The 23,418-nt window shown below is 39.3% G+C and overlaps 1 protein-coding gene across 5 annotated transcripts in view; it reads left to right on the top strand.

Moving 5' to 3' along the window:
* Gspt1 (G1 to S phase transition 1) overlaps positions 1-23,193 on the top strand; it is a 35,067-nt gene extending 11,874 nt beyond the window's left edge. For 3 of the 5 annotated variants that reach the window (XM_041675925.1, XM_041675923.1, XM_041675921.1), the window contains exons 2-15: positions 312-353; positions 539-580; positions 1,676-1,903; positions 3,234-3,267; positions 8,977-9,054; positions 10,086-10,266; positions 11,797-11,951; positions 12,112-12,252; positions 14,979-15,072; positions 16,237-16,317; positions 18,728-18,901; positions 19,981-20,070; positions 20,667-20,835; positions 22,511-23,193. In XM_041675925.1, coding sequence (XP_041531859.1) covers positions 559-580; positions 1,676-1,903; positions 3,234-3,267; positions 8,977-9,054; positions 10,086-10,266; positions 11,797-11,951; positions 12,112-12,252; positions 14,979-15,072; positions 16,237-16,317; positions 18,728-18,901; positions 19,981-20,070; positions 20,667-20,835; positions 22,511-22,563 — 1,500 coding nt within the window. In that variant the 5' untranslated portion in view covers positions 312-353; positions 539-558 and the 3' untranslated portion in view covers positions 22,564-23,193. The remainder of the gene's footprint in view (positions 1-311; positions 354-538; positions 581-1,675; positions 1,904-3,233; positions 3,268-8,976; positions 9,055-10,085; positions 10,267-11,796; positions 11,952-12,111; positions 12,253-14,978; positions 15,073-16,236; positions 16,318-18,727; positions 18,902-19,980; positions 20,071-20,666; positions 20,836-22,510) is intronic. The other 2 variants (XM_041675924.1, XM_041675922.1) reach the window with 1 other exon arrangement.
* The last annotated feature ends 225 nt before the right edge of the window (positions 23,194-23,418 follow it).

Raw genomic sequence — 23,418 nt, 5'->3', positions numbered from 1 at the left:
TGATTTGAAATCCAAGTTAGCTGCCATTGTTCTGAGTTGCTGAGGTTTGTGATATGCTTATTGAATTTCTTTTATTCTGTGTTAAAAGATAAGTAAATAAGCTGGGTGGTGGCACATGCCTTTAATCTTAGCAGAGGCAGGTGGATCTCTGTGAGTTTGAGGCCAGCCTGGTCTACAGAGTTACTGCCAAGACAAGCTCCAAAGCTACAGAGAAGATAGGGCTTCTATCTTGAAAAACCCCAAAAAAGAAAAAAAAAAGATAAGTAAATAAGAGAGCTCAATTTCTAATAAAACTTACTTTTCTTAACCAGCACCTGTGGAGTCGTCTCAAGAACAGTCATCATTGTGTGAAGGTAATTTTTTTTAATGTCTAACCAAGAAAACATTAAGTTGTCTGTGATGTTTAAAATTAGATACTGTGGGGGGAGGGGGAGGGAAATGGGAGGTGGGGAGGAGGTGGAAATTTTTAATAATAAAAAAATTTTTTAAATTAGATACTGTTTTATGAATATATATTGTGTCTCAATTTTTTTTCTAGGTTCAAATTCAGCTGTTAGCATGGACCTTTCAGAAACTGTTGGTAAGCCTTTCTGACCTTATTAAGACAGTATGGGAACTCCAGATTTAAGGTGTGCATGGTCTGATGACTGAACTGTCTTAGCTCCAGCCACACTTCATGTTTTGCTATTAAAATTTTAACACAGCCTGGACTATTAGTGAATGCACATGGAATCGAGAAGAAGAGTGCTATTCCTTTGACTTTCGTTTCTTGAGACTAATCTTTGTAGCTTTGATCTCTTTATTTATCCTGCTGCCTCTGCTGTAAGAGTGCTGGGATTCCAGGCATATGCCATCACTAGTCAAACATTTCATCAAATTCCCGTCCATTCTTGTTTTTTTTATTGATTTTTATTGAGCTCTACATTTTTCTCTGCTCCCCTCCCCCTGCCTCTCCCCTCCTCTTCAGTCCTTTCCCAAGGTCCCCATGCTCCCAGTTTACTCAGGGATCTTGTCTTTTTCTACTTCCCCCGTTGTTTTTTTTTTTTTTAAAGATCTATTTACTATGTATACAAGAGTTCTGCCTGCATGTATTATTTCCTGCAGGCCAAAAGAGGGCATCAGATCTCATTACAGATGGTTGTGAGCCACCATGTGGGTACTGGGAATTGAACTCAAGACCTCTGGAAGAGCAGCCAGTGCTCTTAACCTCTGAGCCATCTCTCCAACCCCCCATCCTTTTTTAAAATAACTCCATTAGCCTTAAAAGTTTCCTATTTCCAAAGTGACTATTAAAGTTAATGCCGAAAGTTACTATTTACATTGAAAATTTACCTCCTAAATTCTTTCACACTCTTTATTCTGGTTTCTATACTTTCCTTCCCCCCCCCCCCCCCCAATCAGGGCATCTTGATACTGGAATAAGTGGGGTTGGGCTTTTTTGTTAACTTGTAGTCTGTCCTTAGGAAATGACACCATGCTAGTATAGCTGTGTGTTATGGTATAGGCTCCAGCTCTCTGCTGTCAGGAATGAGGCCAGCTTGAAAATCCACCCATCTCTGTCTGTGTCATGGGTGTCAGGAGAGGGGCCTAAGCAACTTATATTTGCCACTTTAAAGACTGTTTAAAATGCGGGCAGGTATTGTTCAAGATATTGAGTTAAAATACTTTTCTTCAGTAGAAAATGGAGAGACAGAAATGTCCGCAGAAGAATCATGGGAGCACAAAGAAGAAATAATTGAAGCAGAGCCAGGGGGTGGCTCCTCAGGAGATGGAAGGCCACCAGAGGAAAGTGCCCAAGAAATGATGGAGGAGGAAGAAGAAATACCAAAACCTAAGTCGGTGGTGGCACCACCAGGTGCTCCTAAGAAAGAACATGTAAACGTAGTGTTCATTGGGCATGTTGGTAAGTTTCCTTCATAGAGCTCATAAACACTGACGGGCGTTATTGGAAAGAGACAGCGTGTGGAACATCTTTTGTTTAGCTACTTGGAGATGTTGAGTGAAACTGGGTCAAAATATTGAAATACCTAAAGTGTTCTGTATCCATGCACACACTGAGAGTTGACTGCAGGGTCACATGTAAAGTGCTTTCTTCGTTTGTTTGTAGGCTATGTTTCTCTGTGTAGCCCTGATCTGGAACTTGTTCTTTAGACCAGGCTGGCTTCAAACTCAGAGATCCACCTTCTTTTTCTGCCTCCCGAGTGCTGGGATTAAAGACATGTTTTTTAACTTGCTTCAACTGACAAAAAAAAAAAAAATGCCAGTGTTTTGTTCTTGAACTTTGGGCAGATGAATTGTTTTGTAGTGCCATAGAAGCTGGAGGAAAATGAGCTTCATTGTGTGTGATGGATAATTAGTCTGCAGACCATTGGTGATGGTTTGCTATACTGTGATACTTAATTAGTATCCAAGAAATGTGCATGTTTTGTTCTCTTTAGTTGAAATGTTCCTTTTAATGGGATTAACATTGTTACTACTCATCTTAATTTTGTATGAAATAAAAAATTAGTAATTTAGAGTAACTTCTGGGTATTTGCCAAGTAACTGGGTTAGCTAAACAAGACCTTGCTTAATTATATGATTTCTGACTTTTCAGATTGTGGGAAAAAATAGTGAATTCTGTGTTATCCCTCCACCTTGAGACAGGGCCTCACTATGTAGTAATCCAGACTGGCCTCCAGCCCTTGTTCTTCCTGCCTCAGCCTCCTGATTTCTAGGATTGCAGATGGATCCCACCATGCTTGACCTGTCTCTCTTTTGCTATATTATACTCCCTTTAGAGAAGAATAACTTTGAAATTTGTAGAGAAATGCTTATCCTGTTTCCTAAAGTCAGGGATGCCTTTAATCCCAACATTCAGTAGGCAGAGGCAGGCTGATCTCTGAGTTTGAGGCCAGCTTGGTCTACAGATAGTTCCCGGACAGCTAGAGCTACACAGAGAATCCTTGTCATAGATAGATAGGTAGGTAGGTAGGTAGGTAGGTAGGTAGGTAGGTAGGTAGATAATTTCTTCATCAGGGAAGTATTTCTCAGTCCTTATTGCCCTATGAAGATCTTAGCCTCATTCATTGTACATGGGAGAAGGTCCTTAGAATTTAATCCTGAAATTCCTATTACAGTTCAGTTGTTTTTGCAAGACTTGATTATACATGCAAAAAAATCCCTCCAGTTATATTTGTGTATATATCAGTTGTTTTTAACCTATGTTCCCATATTTTTGTTCTTCCTTTTAGATGCAGGCAAGTCAACCATTGGAGGACAAATAATGTAAGTCTCTTTTATTTAATGGTAGAGTTAATCTGATTGGATAAATTTCAGGCATTGTAAGTGTTCATGTTGCCATTCAAGGGAGATAAAAACTGGTCACCACCTCAAGTTAGAAACTTTAATAATAAATTATCTGTACAGAAGGTAGCAGTTAAGTAATTTTTGTTTTAGTGTGATCATCAGTTTTTAATCTCTGTCAAACTCTTATGATGCACTGTTTCTAAAACCCATCTTTAAGAAACAAAACATGTTATATGTGTGTGCTTGTGTGTGCATGGTGGTGGTGATTTTTGTACTTGAATAGCTGGGATTAAAGTTGTGAAACACTCCTACCTGATTACTATGACTTTTTAAATAATTTTTATGTGCATTGGTGTTTTTACCTGCGTGTATGTCTGTGTAAGGGCGTTAGATTCCCTGGAACTGTAGTTACAACGATGTTGTGAGCTGCCATGTGGGTGCTGGGAATTAAACCCAGGTCATCTGGAAGAGCAGCTAGTGCTCTTAACCTCCAGGTCTTGTCTCCAATTCTACAAGACCCCCCCCCCCCCTTTTTTTTCTCTATTTTTTTGCAAGGCATGTTGTTGCATACCTTTAATTACAGCATTTTGGGGGCAGGTGGATCTCTGAGTTCAAAGCCAGACTTGTCTATATATAACATTCTTGGCTAGCCAGAGTGACATAATGAGACCTCATCTGGAAAGCAACAACAAATTTTTGAAGGTGTTGTTTTTGTGTGTATATGCATATATGCATGTGCAACTATGCATGCAGGTAGCTAGGGAGGCCAGAAGAGGTTGCTGAATCCCTTTGGGATAAAATTACAGGTGGTTTTGAGTTGTCTAATGTGGATGCTGGGAGTAGAACTGCGTCCTCTGCAAGAGTAGCAACTGCTTTTAACTGCTGAGCCATTTCTCCAGGCCTTATTAAAATTTTATGAAAAATAATATAGTACCCAAGATTACAGAAAGTCTTAATTGGCTTTGAATATACAGATAGTCCCTGGCATTAATGAGAAACCATACTTTGAACTTTGATCTTTTCCTGGGTGGTCTGCTCCTCCTCTGTGTTGTGGACAGTGACTGTGATAGCTCCCAGTCACTGATCACCAAGCTAAACAACTCTCTACAGTGTACTCCTGACAGTGTCAGCTGAAGTGTGTGTGTCCTTTATGTCTGAACATGAGACATTCGGCACATTAATTTTTTTTTAAAGATTTATTTATTAAGTATACAACATTCTGCCTCCATGTATGCCCACACATCAGAAGAGGGCGCCAGATCTCATTACAGATGGTTGCTGGGAATTGAACTCAGGACCTCTGGAAGAGCAGTCAGTGCTCTTAACCACTGAGCCATCTCTCCAGCCCTCAGCACATTAATATTAAGTGGACCTTGTGTCACTTGATTTTGCCCAACAGTGAGCTAATATAAGTGTACTGAGTCTGTTTAAGGGAAGTTAAGCTAAGCAATAATGTTAGGTAGTTTAGGTGTTTTATTTAGCTTTTATTTTTGAGGAAACAGGGTAGCCTTAAACTCAAGTATGTAGTCTAGAATGACCCAGAATTCCTGATCCTTCCACTCTACCTCTGAAATGCCCCAATAAAATTATTTTGGTTTTGGAGGGGAGGGTCTCACTGTGTAGCCCTGGCTGGCCTTGAACTTATCCTCCTGCCTCTGCCTCCAAAATGTAGGGATTAAGCACCACCGTGCCTGGCTATAAGGCATTTTTGACTGGTGATGGAATAAGAGAGAACCATGGCAAGTTAAAGTATATTAATGAAAGCTAACTTTCTCTTTCGTTGAATATGTTTTTTATTTTATATGTATTAGTGTTTATGTAATATTTATGTGCACCATGTACATGCCTCATGTCCACAGAGGCCAGAAGAAGGAGTCATATCAGCTGGGTGATGGTGGTGCACGTCTGGTCTACAGAGTGTGTTGCAGGACAGCCAGGGCTGTTATAGAGAGAAACCCTGCCCTGAAAAACAAAAAAAAAGAAGTCATCACCTGGAACTAGTTACAGATGGTTGTGAGCCGCTGTGTGGGTGCCTGGAAACGAACCTGGGTCCTCTGCCAGAACAACAAGCATTCTTAACCACTCAGCCATCTCTGGTCCCTGGCTTCCTGTTTTCATTTGCCCCTCGTGTTGGTGTTGCTACCCAGGGTCTGTGAGCACTGAACAAGAGCTCTGCCGTTGAGCTACATTCCCAAACCAAAAGTTTGCTTTTGACTCACGAATGGACTGGTTTTTTGCTCCTGAAATTTATGTGAATTGAATCAAAGGCAAGTAGTCTGGCCATCATTCCACAACTTTTCTTTTTCTTTTTTTTTTAATCAAATAGGGGAGGAGGTGGTGTGAGAGTGTGTGGAATCAAAGCCCCATCCCTCTCATTCCAATATTACCTACATAATCACCTACAGTATGATATTCTTAACAATCTGAATGTAAAAAACAAGTGAAAAGGCCACTTTAACTATAGCCTATGCATGTGTGTTGGTCTACATATGTGTTTGCATACATGCAAAGATCCAAGATTGGTGTTAGCTTATTCATTGAGCCAGGATCTCAGTCACACTTAGGGTTCTCTGATTTGGCTAATCTCTGGGATTCTGTCACTGTGCAGCTGAACTAACAGAAAGGGCAGACCCGCCTCCCTCACTTGAACTCCAAGTCTCAGGTTTTGTGTGACCAGTGCTATCACTAGTGAGTCATCACTCCATCCCCAATTTTTACCATTTTATACAAGCTACCTACTTGAAAAGATACTGACCTCTGTTAATGTGTTCTGCTATTAACAACTTTTTAAATGTGTGTGTGTGTTGGGGAAGCACATACATGGCATGCTGTTTATGTAGGACAAAAGAATTTCTCATTCTTCACCTCACTTCTTGTTTGTTGGTTGTTGTCTATGTTAGACTAGCTGTCCTTCTACCTTCCCCCCCCCCCCCCCCCCCCCCGTTTCATGCTCCCTATAAAGGAACAAGGATTACAGACATGTGTGCTGCTGTGTCTGGGTTCTAGGGATCTGAACTAAGGTTGTTAAGATTTATGCAGGGTTTGGATTTTTTTGTTGTTCTTGTTGTTTGGGTTTTGTTTGTTTGTTTTTGTGTTTTTGTTTTTGACACAGGGTTTCTCTGTGTATTTGGAGCCTGTTCTGGAACTTATTCTGTAGCCCAGGCTGGCCTCCAACTCACAGAGATCCACCTGCCTCTGCCTCCTGAGTGCTGGGATTAAAGGCGTGCGCCACTGCCCAGCAACAGTATGTTTTTACTGATGGATTGTAGAGTAGCCTTTTCACTGTTTTCTGGTTTCGTTTTGTTTTTTATATCCAGATTGTGAAGAACATCATACTGTAGAGGATTATGTAGGTAATATTTGGGATGAGAGGGATGGGGCTTGGATTTGACCTGAATGAAAGCTAGCTGGCATTACTAGTGAATGAACGGTTCAGACAGCAGTCTCACATTGACAAAAGCTATTTTAAAATGATCTCACTTTGGAAAGTCATTTGACAGAATGCCATTGCCTACACCTGCACATTAGAATTTTATATATATTTATATATATATTATACTAAAGGGTATACATAATGATCTTTAGTATTACTAAAGAATCTTTAACATGAAAATTTTTTGTCTTACATGTTGACACTCATGTGGGTATATGTGTGTTGGTATTTCAGAAAGATAGCAGAAACAATATAGAGTTCCTATAGTCCCTTTATTCACTTTAATCTAATATGAAAATCATCCTTAAACTGTGGCACAGTAATCAAAACTGGAAAACTTGGGCTGGGGATATAAATCAGTGTTGCGAGCACTGACTCACCAACCATGCGTAGTCCTGGGTTGAGTCCTCAGCATGGTTTACAAAAAGAAAAAAAAAATGCAATGGTGGCACGCACCTTTAATCCCTACACTCGGAGGCAGGCAGGTCTCTGAGTTCATTAACATCTTGGTCTACAGACTGAGTGAGTTTCCATGACAGCCAGGAACCACACAGAGAAACCCTGTCTTGGAAGGGGGGAAAAAAGCAATTCAGAGGCGAAAAACTTCAACTTCGTTGGTGGTGGTTTATTGTTTGGTTGGTGTGCATGGCTGCCTGCAAGGTGCAACTTTGCAGTGTCACTCTTAATTAACATCAGTAGGACGTTTGATGCTCTTAAAAATTAAACAACAGGGCCGGGCGGTGGTGGCGCACGCCTTTAATCCCAGCACTCGGAAGGCAGAGGCAGGCAGATCTCTGTGAGTTCGAGGCCAGCCTGGTCTACAAGAGCCAGTTCCAGGACAGGAACCAAAAGCTATGGAGAAACCCTGTCTCGAAAATCAAAAAAAAAAACAAAACAAAACAAAACAAAAAGATTAAACAACAGATCATGGAGCCTGGAGAGATGACTCAGGTTTAGAGCACAGGCTGCTTTTCCAGAGGTTCTGAGTTCAATTCCCAGCAACCACGTGGTGGCGTGCAATCATCTAAAAGGAGATATGGTGCCTTCTTCTGGTCTAGCCTGCAGATACACATGTGGACAGAACACAGTAATATGTATGTGTATGTATACACACACATAATAAATAAAACTTTAAAAAAAGAGATAAAAATTAAATAGATCTTAATAGGATTTCACCATATTTTCCGTGGTTATTTTTTATGTTCTTAAATTATATATGATAGGGCATTATTATATCTCCATAGCCCTTAATTAGTAACATTTCCAGTTTCCTTGCTTTATGGCCTTGGTAACCTTTAAAAACAATTAAATTGTTTGTATTTGTGTGCATATATTTGTGTACCTAGATGTATTGTGCATATGCATGTATCTGAGCAGGCTAGAAGAGGGTATTAGATCTCCTGGAATTATAATTACAGGCAGATGTGGGCTACCATGTGTGTGCTGGGAACCAAACCTGGGTCCTCTGCAAGAACAGCAATTGCTCTTAACCACTGAACCATCTCTCCAGGCCCTCTTCCCTTTTTAAAAATGTATGTGTATGGGTGTGTCCCCAGGATACCAGAAAAGACTGTTGGCTCCGCTGGAGTTGGAGATACAGGTGATTGTGAGCTGACTGGTGTGAATGCTGAGCACTGAACTCAGGTCCTCCTGAAGAAAAGAGCCACCTCTGGCCCTTGGCCTTAGTAATTTAAAGAATATGAACTGGTTATTTCATATAGTATTCTGTAGTTCAGTCAGGACTGATACTTTCTTGTATTAAGAATATCACAGAAGACAGCTAGCTATATTTTGTACTGTAGGGATCATGATGTTAACTCTTTACTTACGCAATATATTTCACAAAGTATTGATATAAGCTGAGAGTACCTTGGTAGGGTGTTGACCGTCAATGTTTTTACCATGAAGTACTTTTGTTTTCATCTAATAATTTGAAATGATACAGATACCGTTTTATATTTAAATTAGCTCTAAGTAAATGGTACATTTACTTTAAAAGAGTTGGAGTTTTTTGCTAGTGAGATGACTCAGTGGGCAAAGCTCACCAAATCTGGACTCATTCCCTGGAACCCACATGGCGGAAGAGGAAGACTGACTGCTGCTAACTGTCCTGGTTCCACATAAATAAGTGAATGTAGTTTCTTTTTTTAAATAGCAGTTTTTCTGTAGCTCAGGTTCCCTCCAGGCGCTTCAGTAGTGTCCTCACTGTGCTGAGTAACTAAAGTGTGTACTTCTTTGTCTTTAACCCTTTACAGGTATTTGACTGGAATGGTTGACAAAAGGACACTTGAGAAATACGAACGAGAAGCTAAAGAAAAAAACAGAGAAACTTGGTATAGTAAACTTTTATGATACTAGAAACTCGGGGATCACCTGCCTGTTTCCCAAGTGCTTGGATTGAAGGGGTGTGCGAGCATGCCTGGCAAATGGGAAAAGTCCTAATTAGTATTAGACTCAAAAAGATTACAAGCTATTACTATGCATGTTTGAAATAATTTATGTAGAATTATATAATTCTTACATAATGAAATAATACCAGAATTTTTCTTCATTTCTTTTTTTTGTTATTTTGAGACAAAATTTCTCTGTGTAGCTCTGGCTGTCCTGGAACTCACTCTACACCAGACTAGCATCAAACTCAAAACTCCCAAATGCTGAAATTAGAGGTGTGCACCACAACCGGTGCATGTCAGTAGAAGGAAGAATTATTTGGGCTTATAGTTCCAGAGGAATTAGAATCCATCATGGCTGGGAGGCATGGCAGCAGGCAGTCATGATGGCTGGAGCAAGCAAGCAAGCTGAGAGCAAACCTGAAGTGCAAGCCTGCCTTCAGTGACTTACCTCTTCCGACAAGACCACACCTTCTAGAACTCCCTAAACCTTACTGGCCAGATAGCCCATGCCCAAGACTTTGGGGATATTTCATTCAAACCACAGCATTAATATTATGACTCGTCTTTGTTTTTTCTTTTCTCTGTCACCTCTTCTTTCTTAGAGGATTTTTGATATGTAGCTCAGGATAGTCTCAAATATTCACTGTGCTCCTGCCTCTCTCTTCCTGACACTAGAATTACAGATGTGCAATATCACACCCAGCATTTAAGTAATCTTGCTCCCTATGTTGTCAGTTTAGTGTTATGAATGTTTGCTTATAGACTTGCTGACTATGTATAAGCTCTGTTTGAATCATAACAATACATATTTAATTTTCCTGTTTTTATTTTACTAGTCTTCCTTATGACACAGATGAGTAGTGGATATGAAATGGGTGTCACATTTTATTACATGCTTATTAGTAGAAGAACATAATGATAATCATGATTTTTTTTTTCATGATTTTTTTTTTTTTTTTTAATTCTTCCAGGTACTTGTCTTGGGCCTTAGACACAAACCAGGAAGAACGAGACAAGGGGAAAACAGTAGAAGTAGGCCGTGCCTATTTTGAAACTGAAAAGAAGCATTTTACAATTCTAGATGCTCCTGGCCATAAGAGTTTTGTCCCAAATATGATTGGTGGTGCCTCTCAAGCTGATTTGGCTGTACTGGTAAGAAAGACATTTCCATTCTGGACTTTTTTTGAGGGTAGGCTCTGGGCATATTTATTAGTAAATAGCCCGCGTGTATCTTCTCTTTTCCCATTGATAAGGCTTGAACCCATGGTGTTTGCATATTGCTGTACAAGTACTCTACCACTGATTTGTGATACAGGGTCTTACCATGTAACTCTTAACTGGCCTGGAATTCAATATGTAGGCCAGGTGGGCCTCAAACTCAGAGATGTACTTGCCTCTGATTTATGGTGTGCTCCACAACCCGACTTCAATGTTCTGATCTACCCTCATAAAGTTGTAGTCATTATAACACTATACATAATTGTAATAGTCATTTTTGTCACTCCTGTTTTCCCAGAACACATTATAATAATTTACTTGAAAAAAAAAATACTCCATAAAGGCCGGGCGGTGATGGCATACACCTTTGGTCCCAGCACTCAGGAAGCAGAGGCAAGTGAATTTCTGTGAGTTTGAGGACAGCTTGGTTTAGAAGAGCTAGTTCCAGGACAGGCTCCAAAGCTACAGAGAAACCTTGTTTCAGGGAATGGGGGAGATTAAATATTTTCTCATTGCTATTATCTGTGTGTTTAAATTTAGTGGTTTTTTTTTTTTTATGCTAAGCCCACAAAGATTAAAATTAATGTTGTTTCTCCTTTCCCCTTCCTTCTTGCTAGGTAGTACATACTGTCCTCAAACTTACTATCCTCTCATCTCAGACTCTTAAATGCTAGGATTACAAGTATGCATCAGCATATACTCATTTTGGTTGTAGTATTAAGAAATTAAACCCCGTGGGGCCTACAGAGATGGCTCAGTGACTAAGAGGACATACTGTTGTTGCAGAGAAGCTGAGGTGATTTTCAGCATCCATATCGAGTGGCTCACAATTGCCTGTAACTCAAGCTCCAAGAGTATCTGATGCTTCTGGCCTTAGCACGCACCTACACACACACACACACACACACAGAGAGAGAGATTGAGATTGAACTTGGAGCCCTGAACTTGCTAAACACATATTTTCTCACATCTTTAACCTAAAAAGAACATACTTGAACTGTTTGAGTTATATGCACATATCCTAGATTTAGGGAAGTTGAAGGGGTTAGTAAAAACCACTATGTTTGTTTTGTTACTTGCCATAGCACATGGAAATAGCTATTCCAATGAGCCATACCTGCTCAACTCCAAACTCTTAAGTCTTGAAGCCATTTGGACACATGCCCCATTTACTTGGAAAGCTTTCTTTTCGTGATTTCAGGTTTTTTGTTTTGTTTTTCGAAACAGGGTTTCTCTGTTTAACAGCTCTAGTTGTCCTGGAACTCACAATACGGACTAGGCTGTCCTTGAATTCACAAGAGATCCACCTGCCTCTCCCTCTCAAGTGCTGGGATTGAAGACATCCACCGCCACCTAGCTGGAAGGCGTTCTTATAGAAGCTAAAAGTATACATGTTTTGCTGCTAGATTTGATGTGGGAGGAACCTGAATGTTTAAGAATAAATTACTGAATTTCTTGGAATAGGTAATCTCAGCCAGGAAAGGAGAGTTTGAAACTGGATTTGAAAAAGGAGGACAGACAAGAGAACATGCAATGTTGGCAAAGACAGCAGGTGTCAAACACTTAATTGTGCTTATTAATAAGATGGATGATCCAACAGTAAACTGGAGCAACGAGAGGTAAGCTTACATGCTTTAGTGACTTTTTACAGACATGTTGGTGAAGAAATGGATGTTTTTGTTATTGTTTGCATTGTTTCTTCCGGTTTTTCTAAGCTTTAATTTGTTTACTGATGAAACTACTACTCAGCATAATTGTGTTATTTCTAAATATTCTTAGATATGAAGAATGTAAAGAAAAACTAGTACCGTTTTTGAAAAAAGTTGGCTTCAATCCCAAGAAGGACATTCATTTTATGCCCTGCTCAGGACTGACGGGAGCAAATCTGAAAGAGCAATCAGATTTCTGTCCTTGGTACATGTGAGTAACCTTTTACTACTTTTTCTAAAAGGAGATGGGCATATCTAAAAGAAATTGAAATATATTTTGGCTGTAGTCTTGGTTTTAAAAAATAGCAGGACCTTTGCCTTTTAAAACATTTATATGGTTTTTTTTTATGTGTGTGTCTGTTGTATGCTTATGTGGGTAATGTGCAGGTTCGTGTGTGTGGTGTATGCTATATGTGTAATATGAAGATGTTCTTTGCCCATGTTTACATGTGGACAGGCCAGAGGTTGAAACCAGGTGTTTTAAGAGTTTTTCATCGAACCTGAAATTACCTGATTTGGTTCGGGCCCTGGGACCAGCCTGTCTCCTCCCCAGTGCTGGATTACAGACGCATGCCACCACTTGGCTGTTCCATTGGTCCTGGTGTTTGCATAGCAGGCAGTCTACCCACTGAGCCGTCTCCCTGGCCCTATTTATTTTGTTGTTGTTGTTGTTGTTGTTGTTTTGGGATTTTTTGAGTCATGTGAGTTCTTTTTTATTATTATTTGTTTGTTTGTTTTTTGAGACAGAGTTTCTCTGTGTAGCCCTAGCTATCCTGGAACTCACTTTAGACCAGTCCCATCTTTTAACTCCTAGAGAGATCTTCCTGCCTCTGCCTTCTGAGTGCTGGGATTAAAGACGTGGGCCACCACTGCCAGGCTTTTGTATGAGTTCTTTATGGGGTCTTTGGCCTATAACTTAAGCCAATAGGTTTCTTGCCTTATAAGCATGAGGACCCTGAGTTCAATTTCCCAGTGCCAATCACTCAAACACAGAAAACCCCAACAGGTTTCTTATGTACAAGTCCCTTACTAGGTAATTAATCAACATGTACTTTTCCCATTCCATATTAAGGTCATTCTTGCCTTCCCCTTCTTTCATCCCTAGTTGTTTGTGTTGGGTAGAATCCAGAGGCCTGCCCCACTGAGCATGTTCTGCATCACTGAGCTGTCCTCGGCCCTCCATTGCTGTTTTTACTGTGGGAGTGTAGGTGCACCTGTGCTACGGTCGCTAGGTGGAGGGCAGAAGACAGCTGTTAAGGTTGCTCCTCACCCTCTTTTCTGCTCTTCACCCTACTCCTGCTGGCCCATGATCTTCCATGTGACTCCTGTCTCTGCTTCCCATCTTCTAGCAGTCCTAGAATTACAGATGTGAGTCACCAAATCTGTTTTGTAAAACATAGCTAGTGAAATGGCACAGCAGCCCATTATGGTGCCTGCTGCCAAGACTGGTGACGTGGTTCACTCCCTGAAACCCACGTGATAGGAAGAGAGAGCAAACGTCTGCAAATCCTCTGAAACATCAACTGGTCCCAGGTTACAGAGATTTAGCTTTATAGAAGGGGGTGAGACCAGTTTAGTTTCTAGGTAACGAAGTCTTAAGATTTTAGGTTTTCAGGGCTGGAGATGGCTCACCAGTTAAGAGCACTCGAAATTGATTCCTAGCACCTACATGATTGCTTGTACTTCAATTCCAGGGTCTCTGACGCTTTCTTCTCACCTCCTGATAGTAGGCATGCACACATAGACAAAGGAATACACATAAGAAAAAATAAATCTAAATTTAAAAGAAACTTTTTTCCTTTTATATTTAGTTTTCAGTTCTTTTTTTTTTTGCATAAGGTTTATGGTATTTAGCTAGGTATATTTGCTTTGGTGTGGGCATTCCATTATTCTGGTATAATTTCTGTGTTGTATTATCATCTTCGTTAGAAATCAGGTGGCCATAAATGGTGTTTGCTTGTTTGTTTTTCCCTCAGTTCTGTTGTGTTCAACTGTTTATCTTAAGACTGCACAGTCTTGCTTGTATAACTTTGAAATTGGCCAGAAAAACTTTGGTTTTCTTTCTTTTTTTGGCTATTGTGAATCTCTTCCACACAAATCGTTCAAATCAGTTTATAATTACTGCAAAACAAGCAGCCTTTCTAGGCAGTGTTGCCTTATGGAATCCTGATCTGATAAGGATTAAACTTCACAGTCCATAAATTAGGAAATAGAGAGTTGGGCGTTGTGGTGCATGCCTATAATGCCAGCACTTGAGAACTGTGGCAAGAGGATTGATTGAGTTTGAGGCAAGTCTGGAAGATATAGCAAAGTCCTGTTTCCTCATCCTTGTGTAGGTAAGAGTATATAATGCAGGCTGTCACAAGTCACTTTTTCCTAGACTTAGCATAAATTCATGGGGAAGCTAGGCCAGCATGGCTCAGCAGGTTAAGGTGCTGGCCACCAAGCCTGATGACTTGAGGTCTTTCTCAGGAGCTCAGATCACTAAAGGCGAGAACTGACGACTACAAACTGTCCTCTGACTTCTGTGTGCTCATACTCACACATAAACAAACACAGTAAGTCAGTTAATAAACATCCAGCGTGTTTGTAGTTTTTTATTTTGTTGTGTTCTGTTTTGAGACAAGAATCTCACTATGTAGACTCATTTAGTCTGGAACTTAATAACCTCTTGTCTGAACCTCCCAAGTGTTGGGATTATAGGGTTGTATCACCATATCTGACCTAGGGAGCTTTTAAAAGTAAGGTATTTTGTTTTATTTTAGTTTTCTGAGGTGTTGAGTTTCATGAAATGAAAATATATAAATGAAAAAAAAATGTGCATTAGAAAAATAAAATGTTATAGATAACCATTTATTATTTAAATTACAACACTATAACTTAGATTTTTAAAAATTATTATGTTAACTTTTTTAATAAATATTGTTCTATTCTCAGTGGCTTACCATTTATTCCATATCTGGATAATTTGCCAAACTTCAATAGATCAGTTGATGGACCAATCAGGCTGCCAATTGTCGATAAGTACAAGGTACCTCAAATATTAAAGTTACTGGATTTCAGGGGAGTTGAAATCGTGTTTTGTTGTAAGTTAGAAAAAAAATATCTTAATAATGTTTATTAGCTTTTAAGTGTTTGCTTATAGAAGGCCATGATTTACTCAAACTTTTTACTTTAAAAGTTGTAGCTATTGATAAGTAGCCTTCCAAGAATAGTACACTAAATTATAATAGTACCAGTACATGTGAGGGCTTATGTTATCGGTATGCACTTTGTTGGGTGTGGTGGTGCATGCTTTTATTCTCTAATCTCAGCACTTGGGAGGCGGAGACAGATGGATCTTTTTAACTTAGGGCCAGCCTGGTCTACATAGCAAATTCCAGGTTAGCCAGGGCTACATAATGAGACCCTGTCTCAAATAGCAACTCCACATCTCAGACCCCACAAAAAAATCGACTTTGTTGATTTCAATTGAATTTCCAACTTTGTTTTTTAGGTAATTTGTTTTGCAATACAGGGCCTTGAACTTAGGGCCTTGTGCACACCAGGCAAGCTGTCTGCCACTGAGCTACATCCCAAGCCCTCAACTTAATCTTTAAACTCTGACAGTAACAATTCATGTAATGTTTTACCTACTTTTAAGCCTTTTGTCCCTCAATTAGATCCACTCTAAAGCTTACAAACAAATAAGTTTCTAAATTTATACAAACAGTTCAATCTTCCAACATAAAATTCTATGCTGTTTTCTGTATGAAGCTTTCTTTTGCACGTTAGCCATTCCTTGTTATTGATATAATTGTACTAAGGCCTAAGATACAAATTATTATGGAGTATTTATTACCTCCTTTATGTTTAAGAATAATCATAGGGGCTGGCAAGATGGCTCAATGGTGAGAACATTGACTGCTCTTCCAAATGACATGGCTTCCCTTCCCAGCACCCACATGGCAGCTCACAAATGTTACTCCAGGATCCAACACCCTCACACAGGCATACATGCAGGCAAGACACGAATGCTCATTAAATAAAAACAAATAAATTATATAAAAAGAAAAAAGGTTATACTTTCAAAAATGAATAATCATAAGCATTCGATCAGTTATTAGCTAAAGACTTTCCTTGGTAGATTTCACCTGCTATAATCAGGAATAAAAGTCTGAATGTTTTTTAATTATTTTATTCTAAATTTGATTAGGATATGGGGACTGTGGTCCTGGGAAAGCTGGAATCTGGATCTATCTGTAAAGGCCAGCAGCTCGTGATGATGCCCAACAAGGTGAGAGTTCAGTGTGTGTCTTCTAGAGTCGCTCTTGGAAGCAATGTCTCAAAAACAGAAACATTTCAGTCAAATTTTATACATAGTAATTATTTTGTTAATGCTCAGTGTGAAATAGAAGAACAGATTTGTTTTTGTATTCAGTGACAATTGAAGCATGTTAGAACTAGAAGGAGCAACAGGAAAGTTTGAAACTATCAATCTGTCCTATTATCAACGTGGGCAAATAACATAAGAGATTTGGAGTGGCTGAGTAACTGCTTAAAGGCTGACAGGACCGATTATCAAGAGAGCCATGGAAGAAAACTCAGGTTCAGTTCTGGTGTGTCTCTGTCTGCGTTGTTTTGATGCCACAAAATAGTATGTCCAAGACTATATTTGCAGGGAAATCTTTTGGGGTTTTGTTTGTTTTGTTGTTGTTAAACATACTCATCCCCAAGGTAAGGACCTTGACCTTGGCCAATCAGGCATTTCTTCATCACTGAGCTAAATACCCAGCTCCCCAAGGTCATTCATACTAGGTAATAGGATTTGAGAACAGTTTGAAGAACTTAAAAAAAAACTAACTTGGGTGTGGTGGTACTCGCCTTTAATCCCCATACTTGTGAGGCAGGGTGGGTCTATGTGTTCGAGGCCAGCCACAAAGGGAGTTCTAGAACAGCCAAGATACACAAAGAAACTGTCTTGAAAAAAAGAATTAAAAAAAAATTTAAGGTCTGGCAGGGTGGTTCAGTGGGTAAAAGGCTCGGCCCTTGCTTCCTAAGAACCCTTGTTAAGGAGAAAGGAGAGAAACTACAAAGTTGTCCTCTGCCCTTCTCCATATGTGCTCCATGGCGCTCACCACACATGCGCACACACCACAATGATAAACAAAAATCTTTGCTTGTGAGTTTAAAGTAGAGTCGATGATTTCTACTTGGAGGTATTATAAAAGAAAAGATAACTCTGTCAATGACATTTAGGACATTAGCAGTTCTGCTGTGCTGACCATTGCAGCACATGACTGTCTGGTTCCTTTCTCATGAGGAAATCTTTCACTCATTAAACAATGTGCTTTTCAAAAGACATTTGCTTGTTTTATTTTGTATATTAATGTTTGGCCTGCATCTCTGCAGCGTGTACACCTGGTGCCCAAGGCAGCCAGCAGAGAGCATTGGGTCTGCTGTAACTGGCGTTATATACAGACAGTTGTGAGCCATTGGTTGGTGCTAGGAATTGTTCATGGGGCCTTTGTAAGAGCAGCAAGTACCCTTAACAACTGCCCTTAACAGTCTTTCCAGTCCCAACAATATGCTTTCAAAATTCACTTGTTAAAATAACTGAGAAACATATCCTTATTTCAGGATTGGCCTGCTGTGGGAAATAAGTTTTTAAAAGTTTTTAATTGTAAAATTTACCTGAAATGAAATCGAGTATTAAGTTTGGTATTTGTCTAAGTCTCCTGTGGCTGTGATTAAATACCCTGAGAAAAGCAAATCAAGGGAGGGGCTGGGGAGCTCAAGCAGCTCAAAGCGACCTCTAATTCCAGCTCCAGGGGATCCTGTGCCCTCTTCTGGCCTCCACAGACATTGCATGCACAACATTCTACACACAGAGATAAGCATACACCTGTACATAAATAAAAGTAACTTTTTTCTTTTTAAAGCAAATCAAGGGGGTGGGAGAGATGGTACAGCAGTTGAGAGCACTTGTTGATTTTGTAGAGGATCTGTATTTAGTGTCTAAACACCCACACTGTGCTTCCCGACAAACATAATTCCAGTTCCAGGAGATCTGATGCTGTCACTTCTGACCTTTGAGGGCACCAGTCGGGCACATACAGAACATACATAAAATGTTTGTTTGTTTGTTTGTTTGTTCGAGAGAGAGAGAAGCAACTCAAGGGAATAAGGTTTTGTTTCAGCTCTTAGGCAGGAGAGTCAAGGCTACAAAAGTTTTACGCAGCTGGTCACCATGATCTACAATCAGGAAGAGGGATAAGTCACTAGTGTCAGCTCCCACTCTCCATTCTACTGTAGGCCCCCAGTTCAGGGAGTGGTCCCAGCCAGGAACAGTAAAGATAGTTCTTCCCACATGAGTTAACTATGGTGATTCTATACAAGCATAATCCCTCCCTGGTGTGCCCGGGCATTGGCCTCTCAGTGATTCCAGATCACTAACAATTACAGTGTTGTCGTTTTGAAAATGAGGTTTGTTTTGGATTCTATTTAGAAGTTATTAAAATGTGATATTAAAAAATAATGTTATGATAGTTGCAACGAATCTCTGAGATTGAGCCCCTTTTCTTGCCCTCTCAATTTTTATTTTGGCATGTGAATTTGTAGCTTCTTAACAAATGAACATTGAGGTGATTTTATGTCCATAATCCAGTTCATGTATCAGAAAGCCTCCAACTTTGTTTCTTTTTAAGCACAATGTGGAAGTTCTTGGAATACTTTCTGATGATGTAGAAACAGATTCTGTAGCTCCAGGTGAAAACCTCAAAATCAGACTGAAAGGGATTGAAGAAGAGGAGATTCTTCCAGGATTCATCCTTTGTGATCTTAATAATCTCTGTCATTCTGGACGTACATTTGATGCCCAGGTAAATAAGTTACTGCAATCATCTTCGTAGTTGATAGAACCTAAGTGGTTAGAATTTCAGTGCCTTTTGTCCTATTTGTGACATTCCACATAACCAGTATCAGAGGAACTGAAACATTCAAACTCATTTGTACATCGCAACCATATTATCTTGAAATTTCAAGATGCTATAAAGAATTTATTAGATGGTATTTTTTGTGAATTCCATTTATTCTTTGGTTTATAGATAGTTACAGTATTATTGACTTTGTAAAGGCAGACAGTGATACATCATCAATAATGTTTAGTTGGAATGTCCTTGATTGTGACTGCAGCATAGTTGTTTGCTACTCCGGGACGGTATGTTTTCAGACTTGGGCCAAACGGACATTTAATCTGACCTTCTTATGAGAGTGACAGCAAACCACTGTTACCATCACAGAACTCTTGGAGTACTATTAAACTGGGCCTGGAGCACAGTGGTTAAGAGTTCTTGCTGCTGTCATAGAGTACATGGGTTCAGTTCCAAGTACCGGCAGGTTACAATGCCTGTAACTCCAGTTCCAAGGGATCCAGAACCCTTGTCTGCCCTCTTCAAGCAGCAAGCATGTGTGCACATGGTAAACAGACAGATATCCAGGCAAACACTCATACACATAAATAAATGTTAACCCTTCTCTTGAAAAGTATGACTAAAGTTTTTTTTTGTTTTAGTTTTCATTTTTTTTTTTTAATGCCAAGTATATTTACTTGTTTACTAACTGGCCTTGGTTATTGGATAGGAAAAATGGATACACTGTGAAGTTCACATCTGGGTAATTTGTGGGAGGTAATTTGTTATATTAGTTCCATGGGTAGTATATACTGAAGGCTTCTCAGAACCCGCCTGTTGAACTGAGATAAACCAGGCACTTCCCAATTTCTGTACAGTGGAATGTTTGAGGGTGAGCCTTGGTTGGGCAACTTGGGCTATCCTGTCAACCAAAGAAAAAGGTATAACACATATTAAAAGTTAGTGATTCCTGTTGCTTCTTGGAATATCATACCTTTAGAACATTGATGACAAATTGTGGGGTTTTGTTTGTGTTTCTGACTTGACAGATAGTGATCATAGAGCACAAGTCCATCATCTGCCCAGGGTACAATGCGGTGCTGCATATTCATACCTGTATCGAGGAGGTCGAGATAACAGTGAGTTTGGGTTTTCAGGGTAGCTGGCTTGCTTAATTTTTCAGAATATTGTATCTTGATCATTTCTGATACAGGTACATACGTGCTTTTTCTGTGGTGGGGAGGATGGGTGTGTCGTGCTACATGGGTAGAAGTTAGGGACAACTTTCTGGAGTTAGTCTCTAATTTAATTTACTTCTGCTTTGAGAATTTGACTCAGGTCAAGAGACTTATCTGGCAAGTACCTCTGCCTGAAAAGCTATCTTGCTACCTTTTTTGTTTGTTTGGTTTTTGAGACAGTTTTGCTGAGTAACAGCTCTGGCTGTCCAGAAACTCATAGACCAGGCTGGCCTCAAACTCAGAGATGCCTCTGCCTCCGCCTCCCGAGTGCTACGATTAAAGACATGCACCACCACTGCCTGGCTTGTTTTTGTAATTTTAAGACAGGGTCTCAGTACTAGCTTAGGCTCGCTTATCACTCATGATCCTACCTTGGTTTCTCAAGTATTAGGATTACAGGTATTTAATACCTTGCCCAAGTTACACTTTATTCTTAGAATTACTTATATTTAACATTTAAATTTTTTTCTTATCCTTTTTTTTTTTTAATTGACTAGGCCTTAATCTGCTTAGTAGATAAAAAATCAGGAGAAAAAAGTAAGACTCGACCTCGTTTTGTGAAACAAGATCAAGTATGCATCGCGCGTTTGAGGACAGCAGGGACCATCTGTCTGGAGACCTTTAAAGACTTCCCTCAGATGGGACGCTTTACCTTACGAGATGAGGGTAAGAGGTTTTCAGTGTCTCTTGATGGTAGACTTCAGTAGATAGCATGGTCTGAGCACTGTCCATATTATAGCAGATTAAAAAAATCCAGATTTCTGTTCCATAATAGTCATATGTGATGAGTATACTGAGTTGAATATATTAAACAACAAATGGAATTACTATATAGTACCAGTAATGTTGTATGTAGACTTAATTTTAATATCTTATACTAGTGCACTCAGAAAAAATTGAATTTACTAAGACATTTTTATAATGAAGACTTGTATAATAAATAAGGGTTATATGACGATCTTTTGTTACTTTAATATGTAATTCATATCCCCTTTCTCCCTCCCTTTGGTTGATACATAATAACTGTAGTTCTCGTCTAACAGTCTCAAAATCCTTGTATAAAAACAAAATTATGTTTTGTAATTTTTTTTTTTTTTAAGATGATGTCCCTTGTAGTCTACTGGGAATCAAAGACAACACTTCTGACATTTGAGGCCGCACTCTATAGGCCGAACTGTATCCCCAGTACTGTGTGTTGTTTGAGACTGGGTCTCATAGCCTAGGTTGGCCTCCAACTCATTGCAGTCCTTGGCCTCCTGAGTGCTGGGATTACAAATGTGAATTCCCATGTCTGGCAACTAGAAAACTATATAAAACTTTGTGGTTCAACAGAAATACAGATAACTGTTTAACATGGTAGTGTCCGATATTGTTACGCCATGGTAGAGAAAACAGTATAAAAACTGTTGATTTTTTTTTTTTTTTTACCTTTTCCCCCAAAGCTTGACTGGGTCATGGTTTCACTTTAAACACCTTATCCACCAAATTTGTTGATAGTGACATTTGTTTTGTTTTGTTTTTAATATTCTTTCTGCGTGTATGCCTGAAGGCCAGAAGAGGGCACCAGACCTCATTACAGATGGTTGTGAGCCACCATGTGGTTGCTGGGAATTGAACTCAGGACCTTTGGAAGAGAAGGCAATGCTCTTAACCACTGAGCCATCTCTCCAGCCCCCGATAGTGACATTTGTTATACTTAATAGTTTAGCAGGATTTTTTTTTTTTTTTGAAGCGTCATTTCTATGGAAAGCCCAGCCAGCCTTGAACTCAAGAACCCAAGTGCTAGGACTACAGCCATTTGTGCTGTGCACCCAGCTCGAAATAATTTTAGTTGGCCTTAGAACCTGATGGAGTGTGGATAGAAGAAAGAAATTAAGGAAGATAACGTAGCTTTTAGGTTTCCGAGACCCGTGGGTTCATACTTATACTTACATTCCCTTCAGCTCACAGGCACGCTCTTGGAAGAGTCTTTTCTGTGAATTGTACGCTTAGAGACAGGTTTAGCTTTTTAGTAGCTATACAGATACATGTGAGGCATTATGTTTTGTTTCATTAGCAGATTTTAAGTTTAGCCATGTTGTTGGATGACTGTACTTCATTAATTTTTATCATTAAACGGTATTCTGTTGTATGGATGCCACTTCCCAGTCGGACTCATTTGAAATTACCTAACCAGATATCCTTCCTGGTTTGGGTGAGTAAAGCTATTAAGTCAGGAATTTGCACAATGACAAAGTTTTCTTTAGGTTAGAAAAGCTTAGTACATTCCATAAACTCAATGAAAGTACTGAAAGGTATATTTTTTGTTTTTGTTTTGTTTTTTTCAAAATTTCATTTCTAGGTAAGACCATTGCAATTGGAAAAGTTCTGAAACTGGTTCCAGAGAAAGACTAAGCATTTTCCTGATGACCCTGCACAATACTGTGAGGAATATTGACTGCAAAAGCCTATTCACACCGCCTTCTCTTATTTTCTGCCCATTGACAAACCTCTCCCCATATTTTGCAAAGAAAATTCACAGCAAAAGTCCACATTATGTCAGCTTTCTCATATTGAGAGCTCTGCTATGCCACTGTTGAATTTTCCCCAAGATTTTGCCCCCTTTCAAACTTTGCTTCCTTGGACAGATTTGGCATTAGCTTTGTAAGTGATGTGGACATAATTGCCTACAATAATGAAAACCTACAGGAATTTTTATTTTTCATTTTCCCCTTAGGCATAGTTAGTCCCCCCCCCCCCCCCAGGCAGATCATTCTGAGTGTGCGAGTGTGTGTGCACATGTTAAAAAGACAACTACCATGTTAATAAAATATTCAATTTGAAACCCTTTTCGGTATTTGAATTGCTTTGGAATACTGTTTTTTATCTCAATGTAACATATGTTGCATTAGCTTTTTAACTGCCAAGTAATTGAATACATTTTATTACTTGGATTTTTCTAAACTTTCCCTACCCACTCACTTTAAATGGGGCATTTACAAACACTGTTCAAGTTTGTATTAAAGGAAAGAATTTGTTGTTTGATTCCTTATTTTGATGGTTAATGCATACATAAACATCTTTATGCAGCGGCAGCACTACTTTACTAACTAGGTCTATTCTTTCCTGCCAATTTATATTTAATATGATTTCTTAAACACAGTAAGTTGTTTGGAAGCAAACAGCATTACTGTCATCTTTAAGAGTACAAGCTTAATGAAACTACACCCTAGAGACAATTCCATTAGCTTGTTACATTAATGGAATTTG

This window comes from Microtus oregoni, unplaced genomic scaffold (assembly GCF_018167655.1).
Source record: "Microtus oregoni isolate MIOR12 unplaced genomic scaffold, Mior012 000027F_ref0000203, whole genome shotgun sequence".
Lineage (NCBI taxonomy): Eukaryota > Metazoa > Chordata > Mammalia > Rodentia > Cricetidae > Microtus > Microtus oregoni.
The sequence above is the reverse complement of the archived record's forward strand: the minus strand, read 5'-3'. Positions and strand labels throughout refer to the sequence as shown.